Source organism: Sorex araneus, chromosome 5, assembly GCF_027595985.1.
Source record: "Sorex araneus isolate mSorAra2 chromosome 5, mSorAra2.pri, whole genome shotgun sequence".
NCBI classification, from domain to species: Eukaryota; Metazoa; Chordata; class Mammalia; order Eulipotyphla; family Soricidae; genus Sorex; species Sorex araneus.
In genome coordinates this window covers 23,310,830-23,326,359 of record NC_073306.1, presented here as the reverse complement: position 1 = coordinate 23,326,359, position 15,530 = coordinate 23,310,830, and the positions used below count along the sequence as shown (strand labels likewise).

General features: G+C 44.2%; 1 protein-coding gene across 3 annotated transcripts in view; it reads left to right on the top strand.

Moving 5' to 3' along the window:
* The window catches only part of ZFYVE9 (zinc finger FYVE-type containing 9), a 140,060-nt gene that overhangs the window by 102,728 nt on the left and 21,802 nt on the right, over positions 1–15,530 (top strand). For all 3 annotated transcript variants that reach the window (XM_055140619.1, XM_055140617.1, XM_055140618.1), the window contains 2 exons: positions 7,412–7,636; positions 10,340–10,422. In XM_055140619.1, coding sequence (XP_054996594.1) covers positions 7,412–7,636; positions 10,340–10,422 — 308 coding nt within the window. The remainder of the gene's footprint in view (positions 1–7,411; positions 7,637–10,339; positions 10,423–15,530) is intronic.

Genomic DNA, 15,530 nt, shown 5'->3' with positions numbered 1-15,530 from the left:
AATGTCATGTGACGACTGGAATGGGAAGGAATGGGAGTGAAGATAGACGGTCAGCAACTATACCACTTCCGCTTTGCCGATGACATCGTTCTCAGAACACCAAACATTAGCCAAGTGGCACAAATGCTGGCCGACTTTGACCACAAATGTGGAAAGGTCGGACTGTAGTTGAACCTCACCAAGATGATGCTCATGAAATACGAACTAGTCCCTAACATTCCATTTGCTCTCAATGGGACAAACATCTCTGAGTGCAGCAGCTATGTGTACCTGGGTTGAGAATTCAACATGAGGAACGCCTTGGCGCCAGAACTGTGCAGGAGGAAGAGAGCATTGTGCTTCTATGGCAGACGCTTTTCTTCTCTCTCTCTCTCTCTCTCTCTCTCTCTCTCTCTCTCTCTCTCTCTCTCTCTCTCTCTCTCTCTCTCTCTCTCTCTCACACACACACACACACACACACACACACACACACACACACATTTTTTTTTTTCACTTTTTAGGTCACATCCAGTGATGCATGGGGGTTACTCCTTGCTCCTTGCTCTGCACTGAGGAATTACTCGTGGCGATGCTCAGGGGGCCATATGGTATGCTGGGAATTGAACCCAGGTCAGCCACATGCAAGGCAAATGCCCTACCTGCTGCGACAGCTCCAGCCCCTCTCTCTCTGATTTTTGACTTTTAAAGTTAATTTCAGAACAAAGCAAGAGAGCAGTTAGTTGTAGGCAGTAGAAATTATCAACCTTGCAAGCTAATCACTTTCACATTTGAAAACTGCTTTTTATTTTCTTTCACGCATTTGTAGAGATGTTTATCTCCTGCTAGCCCTTGGGGAGTTCAGCATCTATTCCTTGTGAGTTGAGGGCATATTTGTGTACAGGGTGAGGTGGTAGGCATGAGGCTACAATTGCATGGACTTGGACCTTCCAGTCGCCTCCTACTGCAGCTAGAGAAAGCTCCAGTCTCTTCCTTTGGCTTGCAAGCTCCTGCGTGCTGTTCTGTGGACTCCTTTGACCGTACCTCACACCATTCACTCCTCTGTTGTCCTGTTGTTCTCAGCTATATTCATCATCTCTTGAACCTTTTAAACTATTAGCCTTAATTTCAAGGATTGACTTTCATACTTAGGTCTTCCCAGATCTGGAACACTATTCTCTCAGAATTTTATTATCTGGTTTCTTCTCTTCATTCACATCTGTTTTCAGATGTTTCTTCCGGGATGGTTCATGACTCTTTTGGCTAAGGAAGAACTCCCCTGCCTCCTTCCCCCTCCTCCATCCCTCCCCCACAGCCTCCCCTCCTCACAATTCTTTGCATTTTCTTCCTTGTTTAATTTTTCAAAGTATTCATCATGAACTTAGCTGAAATTGTTTGACTTCCTGCATTCAAATATAAGCTCTATGGGTGCAAGATTTTTATCTAACTCAACTCTGTGTATGAGTCCTTAGAATAAATAGGGACATTGAAAAAGACTTAATTTTAAAAGAAAGAAAGAAAAACAGCTGTGGCTTAACAGAATTAATAAATCAGTGCAATGACACCAGGAAGCATTTTTTATTATTTGGAGAAAAAAAGTGCCCGGAGAAAGGAATCCTGAGAGAACATGTCTATTAACAAAAATGCAAAAATGCTGTTCGTGTTAGTCCTGACTTCTTGTTCCCATGGGGGTTAGAGTCAAAAGGAAATACTATTTAGAGCAGCCCAAGTGCTTCTCTGAGGTACAGTGTTTCTGGTCCGTGAGAAAGAAGTAACTTAGGTCATGTAAGCTGGTAACTTGGGAAATTTCTGTAACTTAAGATCTTTGAAATACCTTCTTTTCACTTTTTTCCTTTGGTCACAGGACTCTCCTTTTAAAGACATCCTTATTTTGTATCTTTTAATTGTTTCTACCTGACTTAATTCAGACGAACTTTTGGTTAATTTAAGTTTCTCACATAGGGGCCAGAGAAATAGACCTTGTATGCAGTTGACCCTGGCTTGATCCCCAACACCATCTGGGCCCCCTGACACTGCCCTAGAGACCCTCAAAGTACCACCAAGGTGGCCCAGGTAATCTCTGCCACCTAATATTTATTATTTACTACATGCTGTGCAGTTTGTTCATTGCATCATGCACACTGTTTAATTTCTTTTTAGCGACAACTCCATGGCGTATATACTGTCCTTGTGTGCATTGTACTGAGTGTATCTGAGAGGCACTGAGAGCCGACAGATGCCCACAGAGACACACAGAGCTGGCGAGCAGCTTTCAGTCCAACTGTGTCTTCTCTGAATTTTATGTTTTAAGCCATAAGAGAGAATAAACATCTTGAGCATTTAAGATCCCCCAGATACTTTGAACTGAGGAAATGGCCTCTTATGAAGTATTCATGCTTAATTGCAGTTATTTATCAAAATGTCCAAGAGATGATCTAAATCTTTTTCCGATGACTTAAGGTGCCTTATATTCATGTTCAAGGATATTTTAAAAAATAAGTAAACCATCTGCATGGAAATTATTCTATTTAAGTTTATGTGAGGACTGATCATTATGTTTTAAAACCAAAGGGATTTGTCACATAGCTGTTGGAGATTGCATCTTATTAAACAAAGATGACTATTGGCAAGCACTTTGAAAATAAATTTTACTTTCCAAATTTGGGTTTGAAAATTATAAGTTGAGGCCAGAGAGATAGTACAAGGGTGGGTGTTTCCAAGCAGCCAGCCAGGTTCAATTCCCTGCACTCCACGTGGTCCCCTGAGCCCCCCTGGAGCGATCCCTGAGCACAGGGCTGGAGTAAGCTCCGAACATAGCCAGGTGGGCTCAAGAACAAAAAAAGGGAGAAATTTACAGATTATACATAAACACATACATAGCTATCATTGTTGCAGAGTCGGTGGGTCACACACTTTGTTCCAGTGCCAGTATCAGACTTGTGAACAGGTGGTCACAGTGAGTGGTGCCAGGGTTGCACGTGGTATGGCAGTGTGGTGCGATGCCCTGGGTTAAACTCAGGGCCTCTCACAGGCAAGGCATACATTATACCACTGAGCCACATCCCCTTGCTCTGAGTGTATGTGGCATATGTATTATATGTGTCAATGTATGTGCATGTATTTTAAGAAAGTGTGATTGCCTGAATAATGCTGTGTAAAATTGCATTCTAAACCATTGCTGTAAAGCATTTCACCTCCATACCAAATCACTGAATCTCAGGAACAAAGGTTGGTGTTAATTATATGTTTTCAGTGATCTCAGGTATACAGAATTTTTTCAGTGGGTTCATTGTATTGAATGTTCACACAGGGAGGTGCCTATATAAATAAGTGTATGGCAGATTTTATGTCCTTGATTAATCTTCAAGCAAAAGCCTTGCTTTGTCATAGTCTCATGCCCATTATTTTATTTTGTCCAATATTTTACTTAGATAATGTTATTTGTTTGTATAGGAAGTGGTAAAGGAGAGTCTAGAATTTAATCACTCCTTAGGTTTATAAAGTTCTACTTCTGTTTTGTTTGCTTTTGTTTTGGGGCCACATGCAGTGTTGCTTCGGGCTTACTCCTGCCTCTCTCAGGGATCACTCCTGGCAGGCTTGGGGGACCACGTGGGGTGCCAGGGATCAAATCTGGCTGCGGTGTAGGGCAGGCTCCCTGCTGATTGTACTATCACTCTGGCCAAGAGTTCTCCTTTCCTTTTTGTTTTTGGGTCACACCCAGCAGTGTTCAGGGTTCACTCCTGACTCTGTGTTCAGGGACCCTGCTGGAAGTGTGTGTGGGGGGCCGTGTGTGGTGTTAGGGATCAAACCAGGCCTGACCATGCGCAAAGCTAAAGCCTTAATCCTTGTACTACCTTTCCTTTCTATTTATGTTTTTAACTGTTTAGTCTTTGGGTGTTTTTTTTTTTTTTTTGGTGCGGGGAGGGGTTCACAATCAGCAGTGCTTAGGACTTAGTCTTGGCTCTGTGCTTAGGGGTCACTAGTAGCAGAGTTCAGAGGACCATGTGGGGTCCTGGGGATTAAATTCAGGTTGGTCCTGTGAGGCACGCTGCAGCACTCTCTTCAGCCCACTTATCTATCTTTTAAAGAAAGAAACTAATGAAAGGACAAAAGGTGGATTTTATAATATAAATGGGGACGGAGTAGGAATCTGAATGTGTGTATGAATATGGAGAGAGGGTTGCTGGTGGCCAAAGGCGAAAGGTGACTGAGGGAAAAAAGCCAGTAATAGACTCCAGTCCCTAGCGGCATTCTCGCACAGGAGTGATGTGTGACTCCCTTGAGCATTAAGGCAACATATTTCTATGGTGTGTATTCAGTATGCCAAAAACAGTAACAACAAGTCTCACAATGGAGGCATTACTGGTGCCTGCTCGAGCAAATCAATGAACAACAGTGCTACAGTGCATTTCGCACCTCTGAGCTTGACTCCCTTGGGTAATCTTGGAAAACGTAAACATTATGCTGCATCAGAGCCCAACAGATACATTATTATGACTTTCCATTGTGGGAGAAAGAAATCATTTATCTTTTAGCCCCTCCCCCAACTCCATATACCCTCAGGCTAAAAGATGGAAAATTAGGAGGCAGAGAGATAGTCCAGAGATTAAGGTGTTTGCCTTGTATGGGATTGACCTTGGTTCAGTCCTTGATACTGCATATGTTCCCCTGAGCACTGCTAGGAGTGATCTCTGAGCCAGAGCCAAGACTAGCCCTGAGCACTGCCAGGTATGGCTCCAATACTCCCTCCTCCCTATATAAACTTACCAAAAAAACTCAGATAAAGAAAAAACTTGCACATAATGTATAGCCGATAGTTTTTGTATTATAAGAGTAAAAGTCCATGGTCAGAGCAACATGCAGTGCTACAGGGGTAAGGTGCATGCCTTGCACACAGCTGATCAGTTCGATCCCTAGCACTATATGGTCCCCTGAGCACTGCAGGAGTGACCCCTGAGTGCCACCAGATGTGGCCCAGACCTCCCATCAAAGTAATATTCAATTAATTTTTTGTTGGGGGCTACACTCAGTGGTGCTCAGGGGTTAATACTGGTGGAGCTTGGGGGAACCATATCGGGTTCCAGGGGGGTCAAACCTGGGCTGGTCTCTTGCAAGGTAAGTGTGCTGCCTGCTGTACTATCTCTCTGGTTCCAGTATTCCAAATTTCTAAAAGCACTTTGTGTGCAGAAATGCAGATCTGTTCTACCACTTGTTCTTCATAACAGGTCTGAACTTCAGTAAAATTTCCCCAGTCTCTATAGAACTAGAGGCTTACAGAAGTAGTTTGTAGTTGCATAATATTATATACATAATATTATATGCAACGGAATGAGAATATAAATCCATGTCTTAGTGGCTCCACAATCTGTGATCGTCTCCAAAGTGTATTCTGCTTCCCCGTTGCGGGTTGTTGAACTGTTCTTACTGTCCTTGGCCGGCAGCCGGGCTCTGCAGCCAGGCTCGCCTAGTCCCGGAGCAGGACTTCTACCCCTCACTGGAGCTGGAAGCTGGCCCTTAGCTCTATGGGGGTAAGGGCGACCCCTTAACATGTGACTCTGCTGTCTGTTTAGCTGCCCATGTCACCAACCATGTGCCCCACTTGTTTTGCAGAGAGACCCTGGTTTTCCAGGAAAGTGGGCATTAGCTTCTCTTATGGACATTTCTATACTTGCTGTCATTCCTTTCACAGGTATCAAAGGAAGGTTACAAATGCATTAATTCATGAGTTGACTTTATTCACCCAGTGAGAAAGGCAGTTCTGTGAGAGCAAAATACCTTTTTTGGTTTGGGGCCACACCCAGCACTGCTCGGGGCTTATCCTGTCTGTGCTCAGGAATTACTTCTTGGGGACTGTGCTTGGGGGACTATATGGGATGCCTGGGGTCAAATCTGGGTCAGCCTCATGCAAGGCAAGCACCCTACCTGCTGTACTATTCACTCCAGCCCCAAGATACCTAATCTTTTTTTTTTAATTTTTAAATTTTTTATGATTCACCGCGAGGTACAATAACAAAGCTTTATGTTTGAGTTTCGATCATACAGTCATCCAACACCCGTCCCTTCACCAGTGCACATTATCTACCACCAAAATCCCCAGTATTCCCCCTCCCGCTATTGCACACCTTCCCCTGCCTGTGTGGCAGACAATTTGCACAATACTCTCTTTCTTTAGTTACCTTTGATATTTAGAGACCAGACCCACCACCACTCATACCTGCAGAAAAGGCAATCCTAGACAATGTGTTTTGTATTGTTTGTTTTGGATGCAATATAATGTCACGCGAGAGCAGCCGCACACGCTATGAATTCTAAAATTTTAATAATTAGGGACTGAAGAGATTGCTGCAGCAAGTTGCTCAGGTCCGAGGTTCGTTTGTGTGTCTCTGGAACCTGGCCGTGTGGGAGCTTAAGTAGACAGCCAGGTGTGGCATCATCTCAGAGTCTCACTGAGGTGGGGGGAAGGAGGAGTGCCCACTCCTCCCCTGTCCTGTGAGGCCTGGCGTTTGGCGCCACCGCCGCTCATACCTGAGGCTGTTCGCTGACTTCTAGAAAATAGAGGCCACTGGGGCTCCTAGGGGGCAGTCGGAGGAACAGCGCCAATCCCCGTCTGGAGCAGCCCAGCGGAAACGGCCTGTTGCAAAGTCCAGGGCCGTCTCTATCTCCTCAGCAAGTTGCTTGGGTCGGAGGTTGGTTTGTGTGTCCAAGATATGTAATCTTAAGGATTTGTTTTATGATCCAAATCTGAGGCAGTCATTTCTGTCCTGAGACCTCTAACGAATCATTTCTCAGCTGGGAGTCAGATGGCCTCCCTATGGGTCCCCAGGATACTCCAAGAGGCCACAGGTGAACATTGCACAAATGGGCGCCACAGTGTGAGGCTACAGGGCCCACCGTTGGGAGAGGGTGGGCCACAGGAAGGAAAGGAGATTGGAAGGGGGCCACAGTGGGAAAAGGGTCGAGAAATACTCCAGTAATTCCCACATAAAAGCTGGACAGTCTCACTGAGGGGGATCTTCGTATTTTGGCTTTTAGCTAGACAAACTTCTACAGTCTGATTACCAAGAGCCCTGAAAATTGGAAGAAACTTTTAATTTTTTAATTTATTTATTTATTTGGGTGGGGTTTTTTTTGTTTTGTTTTGGGGCCACACCTGGTGATGCTCAAGGTTACTCTTGGCTCTGCACTCAGGGTCATTCCTGGTGGTACTTGGGGGACTATCTGGGATGCCGGGATCCAGCCTGGGCTGGAGGAAGTTTTCATTTAATAACAAAATGTCATTTTTTTAGAAATGAACTGTATATGTGTGTCTTTCCTGATAAATGGCCAGAAGTCAGTGTTTGGTAGTATTTGACTGATAGTAAATAATGATGAATATGAAGAACATGATGATGATTTATCCATAAGGAAATAATGAATGGATATTTTTTTGTTCTAGGAAATGTTGTGGGCAACTTGGGACATTCCTTCTTCAGTCAAAGTTTCCTCGGCAGTAAAGAGCATGGTGGGTTCTTGTATGTGACCTCTACCTACCAGTCCCTGCAAGACCTGGTACTCCCGACCCCACCTTACTTGTTTGGGATTCTCATCCAGAAGTGGGAAACTCCCTGGGCTAAAGTATTTCCCATCCGACTGATGTTGCGACTTGGAGCTGAGTATCGATGTAAGTATCAAAATAACTTCTTACACTGTGACCAAATTAAGGTCTGAAGTACTCAGAATCCTGCTTTGATACAGTTTTACGGAAATAATCTTGAAATAGTGAAGCTGAATTTGGTCATTGTCTCTACTTATCTTGGTGACATTAGGAAGGACTGCAATTATCAAGTGAAGTTACTGATGATTGCCTCGGAAACATACCAGTTTTACAGTTTATCGATAAATGCATAATTTTCTATAGAAGAAATGAATTTAAACTTAGAAAGTTGCTTCGCTGTATTTTTATAATATTTATGTATGGCATGCAGATTTTGTCATAGTTGGAAAACGATTTCACAAATTGTATTTTATGTACTAGAACAGATATCTGAAAGTAGTGCTTTAGAGATTACTTAGTTGATAAGGTGAGCAAAAGGAGAGTTTTCTTGCCTGTGGTTGTAATAGGAGGACCAAGTTGTAACTTTCGAATGACATTAATATCTAAATGCAAAAATTTCAAATTTTTATGTCATTGCTTAATCAGAATTGCCCTAGTCTAGGAATCAGACCCACTTGAATAAGATTCTTAGCTCTGCCACTTTATTAGCTTTATAACTTAGGGTAAGACACTCAGGTTGTCTGTCGATTTCTTTTGCAACTAGAGATAAGGTGTGCCTTTTTCATAACATAGGATTGTTTAGAGAATCAGATACTGTAATTAAAAAATTATTTTATAAACCACAAAGCGGTGTATGCTTTTCAGCTACCCAGCTTCATTTTTTTCTCATTTATTTAGTTATTTATTCAACAATAATTTAATAGTGTATCTAAATGGGAATTTATTATCTGAGAATTGAACTGAGACATGGTTACGGGATCCTGGGAATCTTTATAAGGAATACAGGAAGTATGATTATGATGGAATGATCCGGCAAAGCACATGCTCAAAGTTACCCACATTCCTTAGGCTCTCTAAGATGGGCTCAAACTTCACCAAATATGAGGAATTGGATAAGAAACATTTCTTGGATCAAGATGTGTCTGATTGAACTATGAAGGCATGTATGAATCAGCTAGGTGAAGTAGGAAAACAGTTGTATGCAAAAACAACATGTATGTCTTTCTGTCTTGTATATGTAGTTGAAATCTGGGAGTTCAAGAAATGAGCCTTTTCTAACGAGGGTCCTTGTGGAAGAAGTATAAGAGTGAACGCATAGAAATTTTTGAGTTTAGGGTCAGCTGGTAGGGTACTTGCCTTGTATGTGGCCAAGCTGTATTTGATCCCTGACACCACATATAGTCCCCCAAGCAGTGCCAGGAGTGATGTGTAAGTGCATAGCCGGGATTAAGCCCTAAGCACTGCCTAATATGGTCCTAAAACATAAAAACGAAATCTTAAAAAGTCTTGAGTTCAGGGGAATCTGGAGAAACATATTTCCTGAATCTTATTAATCTAGTTTGAAGAAGAGTGTTTCTTCAGATCTCGTGGTTCATTTTTGGAAACAGATGTCTTCAAAGGCTTATGCTACTCAGCTATGAGAAAAGATGAAATCTTGCATTTTGCTGCAACTTGAATGGAATCAGGGAATGTCGTGCTAAGTGAAGTGAGTCAGAAAGAAAAAGATAAAAGACCGGATGACCTCACTCATATGTATAAAGTATAAAGAAACAAAGGAGGAGATTAGACAGTCCCCAGTGGAAATAAGTTGTGATGAGGTCAGTAGAACTAGGATCCGAGTGTGCTAAGGGATAGGACCGTGGTTAATAGGAATCATGGCACGCTGGCACGAAGCAGGGTATAGCAGCACTCAGTATGAAGCAGTACTTAATACTACTGCTTAAAATAATAGCAATAACCTTTTAAAGTAGAGAAATAGAGGGAGTAATAGACCGTGGCCAGTGAAATCCGGCCCTGAGATCCTGCCTACATTGGCGAGCCTGCTGTCAGTGGAGGGGCAGGCAGGAAGGAGAGGACTGAGGGACAGTGTTGAGAGGAGTAGTCACTCTGGCGGTGCGTAAGGCACAGTGACATCCTGTGCCCTAAACATTAAAATCAACACGATTATACAGGGCTGGAGAGATAACTCTGTGAGTGAGGCATTTGCTTAGCATGTGACCAACCTGGGCTCTATCCCTGACACCACATAATGGTTCCCCGAGACCTACCAGGAGTGATCCCTAAGTGAGCGCAGAGCCAGCAGTAAGCCCTGAGCATTGACAGATGTGACCAAAAACAAAGATTAGTACTATTATAATCATGAGACCTGGACTTAAAATTTATGTATATACACACACATGCACACACACTCTGGCGTGGTTTGTAGAAGGCTCAGGATTAATTTGTGGGACTATCATGCTAAATGGCAAGCTCCTCGTGGCGTATTCGATATGCCAAAAACAGTAACAGTGATGGGTCTCATTCCCCTGACCTGAAAGAGCCTCCAGCGCGGCACTGTTGGGAAGGATGAGTAAAGAGAGGCTGCTAAAATCTCAGGGCTAGAATGAATGGAAACATTACTGGTGCCCGCTCGAGCAAATCGTTGAACAAGGGGATGACAAAGATGACAGTGATACAGTGATACCATGCTAAATACCTTTCCGGCCCTAAACACTGTATGCATTAATTATGCATTAAGTTACATGTTTAAAAATGTATCAGCCATGATGTCTCCTTTACCAAAATGATAAGCTGCCAAGCTCAGAAGTCTGACTCTTCTCGTTTCCATAGTGTACCCGTGCCCGCTGTTCAGTGTCAGGTTCCGGAAGCCTCTGTTTGGAGAGACGGGACACACCATTATGAATCTTCTTGCCGTAAGTTGCGGGGTTTTGTTCTCATTTTCCTTACGGGTTTGAATCAGAGAAGAAAGAAGATTTAAGAATTTTGATTGCCATAGCCCTGTTGTTTCAGGCAGGTGAGAATTTGTGCTGGAGGAGAGAAAGCATCTGGATTCTTCAGAAAGGACGTGGCTGGTGCTGGAGCGATAGTACAGTAGGGAGGGCACTTGCTTGCCTTACGCTCAGCCAACCCGGGTTTTACCCCTGCTGCCCCATATGGTCTCCTGAGGTTTCCCATATGGTTCCCTGAGCACCACTGGGGATGATCCCTGAGTGCGGAGCCAGGAGTAAGCCCTGAGCACAGCTGGTGATCTGCACTCCCCCTCTCCCCTAAAAAATGGAAAAAGAAAAGAAAGGATGTGCAACTCCAGGGTGAAATAATACAGGATTCCCATCCTGAGTATACACGTTCCATTTAAATGATCTTGCAGGATCGGTGCGGGAACTGGAGGTATTGTGTCATTAAGCACCTAGGACATTGCCTTGTTTTTATTTTAAGACTGGTATCCTAGGAGTGTCCTCTGTGTCCGCAGAGCTTACTCTTTACCGAAGATTGGTGGTGGATTGTGTTCTGATTCCTCAGTCCATTGTTTATGGACTGAGATTCAGAGCTCATGTGTCTCCTTCCGGCTGGGCCCTTCTGTGTGTGCAGGCTCTGAGCCTTTTCGGAGCGGTCATTGGTCAGCATGGGTCCAGTTAAGGTCTGCTGCATGTGTGCGAAGCCTAAGGCAATGCCGTGTAGTTGGGCTTTACGAAGTTTCCTCTGACTCTCACCTCCCAGAACTCCTGGTTAAATCTGTCCTACTCTTCCTGCCTGATAATTGCTCCCAAAGATGAGTCTCCTCAAGTAACTGTGTTCCTCACAACCTTCCTTCTCACTAGCCACTGAGGTTACCACTTTACCCGACAACACTCCGAGTCACATAAGACCTTTCAGGTAGTAAAGCTGACTGTCCTGTTCAGCTGGGGGAGCTCCCTCACTTGTCCTCGATGAACTAGCTGGCAGGGTGTGGTCAGGCCCAGGCAAGAAAGTCATAAAATCAGCTCTACTGCTCTTACGTTTAAGTTCAGCAGTTTACAGTGATAAACATGCCCTGATATGTTGGTCTAATTTCAGCCATGAAATGGCTGGTTTTTGTTTGGTTGGTTTGGTGGCCACAGGCAGCAGTGCTCAGGGTTTACTCCTGATTCAGTGCTCAAGGATTACTCCTGCCAGTGCCGGGGATTGAACCCAGGTCAGCCATGTGCAGGGGAAGTACCTTAACCCCTGTACTATCTCTCCATCCCTGAAATGTTTGTTATTGTTTTAAAACACATTTACCCAGCTTATAAATTGCTTTTGGGAGCATTTGATTAGTTTATTTTCTCACACTGTCATACAGCTGTCTTTTATTTTTCTTTTTTTGCCAGTTTTCTTTTTAAAAGATTCTAACAGTATAAAAAAAAACTATGGTGGGCTTAACCATGTAGTTGACATTTCCAGTGTTCTGCATTCCTTTGTATAAATCTGTATTCCCATCTGGTGTCATTTTCCTTCTGCCCGAAGATTTCCTGTAACATTTCTTGCAGTGTGGGTCTTCTCACAATGAGTTATTTCATCATTTCTGTTTCTCATACCTTTATTTTACCTTTGTGTTTGAAAGATATTTTGTCGAATGAAGAATTCTAGGGTGATGGTTTTGTTCTTTGGATGTTTTCAAGTCATTGCCTCATTGTCTTCTTATTTGCATTATTTTATTGATTGTTGTAGCTGAGGCAGCCCGTTTACAATGGTATTAATATTTATGGTCTTGGTGGACAGTTACCACAACCTCACCACCACCAAAGTGCCCAAGAGTCTCCGTCAGTCCATGTGTTCCTTCAAATCCACCTCTTCATTCCTCTACAGCATTCTTTGCTTGGTGATTGGAGTTTTTTAATCCAAAATCAAGTATATATCATCATTTATTTCTGTCTGTTCCCTTGGGTTTTCCCCCCGCGCCTCCCCACACACACACTGTATGTGGTAGTGAGTGAGATCATCCAATATTTGTCATCCTTCTGATTTATTTCACTCAATATAATGCCCTCCATTTCCACTCATGTCACAGTGAACTGCACGGTTTTATTTATTTATGTATTTTGCTTTTTCAGTCACACTCTGTGATGCTCAAAAGTTGCTCCAGGCTCTGCACTCAGAAATTACTCCTCATTGGGGCTGGAGCGATAGCACAGCGGGTAGGGCGTTTGCCTTGCACGCGGCCGACCCGGGTTCGAATCCCAGCATCCCATATGGTCCCCTGAGCACCGCCAGGGGTGATTCCTGAGTGCATGAGCCAGGAGTGACCCCTGTGCATCACCGGGTGTGACCCAAAAAGCAAAAAAAAAAAAAAAGAAAAAAGAAATTACTCCTCATGGTGCTTGGGGGATCATATGGGATGCCAGGGATCCAAACCGTGTCGGCCGAATGCAAGGCCAGTTGCCCTACCCACTGTGCTATCGCTCCACCCCAGTTTCATCTTTATTTACCATAGCATAGTATTCCACTGTGTATATAGATCACAACTCTTGGTCCATTCAGCTGTTGTTAGGCTTTTTTTCTATACCCTGGCTATTGTGCTGAATTGACTTGCATGGCTTTCGGTATAGAGTCATATTCTTTTGCCTTTGCTCATTTCTATGTAATGTTTGTTCCTTCTGGTTTCTTTTTTTTTTTTAACTAAGTTTTTTTTTACTTTTTATTTTTCCTAACTGGTTTTGGGCAGATTGATTATGTGCTTTCATATAGTTTCTCTTATGCATATAAGGTCAGTTAAGCTTATTATAGCTTCCTCATGCACTCTGATATGATATGTGCATATTAGGCTGCTTAAAATAGCTTCATGGCTCACTCACGCTCTTCTTACTACCTTTCCAGGCTTCCCACCCCCCCCGCCCCGTTCATTTGGCCAGTTTTATTTGTTTATTTTTTTCCCTAACTTTATTGAAACGCTGTGGTTTATGAAGTTATTATAAGGCAGTACCAATTCCATCACCAACATTGTTTCCAGTTTCCCATCCCCCCAAGCCTGTCCCCTTAGCAGGCATGAAATAATTTATTTTATGTTGCTTGTTAAAACAAATGTAAGTGGACTTATCAAAAAATAATTCAGTAAAAAAAAAAATTTGTGAAAATTATTCTAGCTCACAGCGGTGTATTAATGTTATTGAGGACTGTCTAAGCTGTTTGTTGCTAGTTGAGCTGTGTGTTGCTAATAAGCCTTTTCTTATCGAGCTTGCTGGGCTTCTGTGCTCCTTTCCCATCTCATTGGCTGTGCTCCTACTGGGCTGTCAATATTGTGTAATTTGGAGGCATTGTGGCTGTGTATGTGGCCACGTGCTCCAGGTGCCCCAGGATTTGTAGAACTGAAAACAAGCATGGCCTACCCCCGCCTCCCGAGGGGTCCCAGAGTTTTCAGCCGGAAGACAGGTGTGCCTGTGAATTTCATCAGCTTGGAGTCTCCCAAGATTAGTTGTGAAGCTGAGCTGTTTACTTGGTGGAATCTACCATCCATGGCTGTGCTCTTTGCTCCAACTTGATGATCCATTTTGGTGAGTGAATGACCCAAAGATACAGGTTTCCCGCATCAGCTCCCTGTACGGGGGCCTCTGCTCATCAGTCAGGTGCGGCAACTCTTCCCAGGGAAAGTTACAGCCACATCCTCAAACAACACCTTTCCTGGCAGTTCGTTCATTGCCTGTGCTCAGAGGACTCGGGCAGTGGAGTTGTCAGATGTGAAGGGAATAGGGAAGACAGGCTCGGCTTCCTCCTAGGCCGCTGAGTCGAGTGTCAGGGCTCTCGCTGGTTTGCCTCCTATCCCGTTTCAAGTGCAGGAGCCCGTCCTTCAGCCCCACGAGCAGCTTTCGTGAGCAGGAGATTCACAATTCAGGAAGTGGCTGAAACCAGCCCAGAGAGTGAGTCCCTGCCTGGGCAGAAATAACCTGGATCAATATTTATTTCATTTTGCTTTATTTTATTTTTTTACTTAGGCACCACAGTTACTCGTAGTTGAGTTGCAGGTATACCATTTCCAACATATAGTTGCCTAAACACCTCTTCACCACCAGTATGTCTGGGGTCCCTGCCCCCTGCGTTTGGACAGTTGTTATTACTGTGTTTCAGGTTCACTATTTTTATATTTCTTAGTGTTTAAACTGCCATTCCATCCCTTTTTCTTTCAAGATCTGAGACCTTGTAATCTTCACCCTTCGAATTTTGGTATGAGGCTGTGTCCAGCAGTGCTGCTGTGGGAGCCAGGGGTTATTCCCAGTGATGTTGGACCTGGTGGGACAGGCCTGATGGTTCATTGGGTGGGGCCCAGCGGTGTTTGGGGGCCACCTGGGCCACACCCATTGCCAGAGGGCCATGCTATGCCAGAGATCAAATTCAGAGCCTCATACATGCCAGACATGTGCTCTACCACTTAGTGTCATTTCCCTGGCCTCAGGGTCTTTTAAATTTTTATTTAATTATTTGTGGGGGGTGAAGGGGTGCACATCTGGAGGTGCTCCAGGCCTGCTCCTTGCATGTGATCATTCTGGTGGAGCTCAGCTCACGGGACATGTGATGCCAGGGATGGAGTCCAGGACTCCTGTGTGCCAAGCATGTGCTCCTTCCTTTGAGCTGTTTGCCCAACTGAAATGGCTTTCTAAATACCTTCTGTGCCCGTACTTAACTTTTTAGAAATCTGGACTATAGTTCAAGTCACTGTTACGATGCATTGCTTAGAAAAGCTTATGTGGGGCCGGAGTGATAGCACAGCGGGTAGGGCATTTGCCTTGCACGCGGCCGACCCGGGTTCGATCCCCGGCATCCCATATGGTCCCCCAAGCACTGCCAGGAGTAATTCCTGAGTGCAAAGCCAGGAGTAACCCCTGAGCATCGCTGGGTGTGACCCAAAAAGAAAAAAAAAAAAGCTTATGTCTGGGGCTGGAGCAATAGCACAGCGGGTAGGGCGTTTGCCTTGCATGCGGCCGACCCGGGTTCGATTCCCAGCATCCCATATGGTCCCCTGATCACCGCCAGGGGTAATTCTTGAGTGCAGAGCCAGGAGTAACCCCTGTGC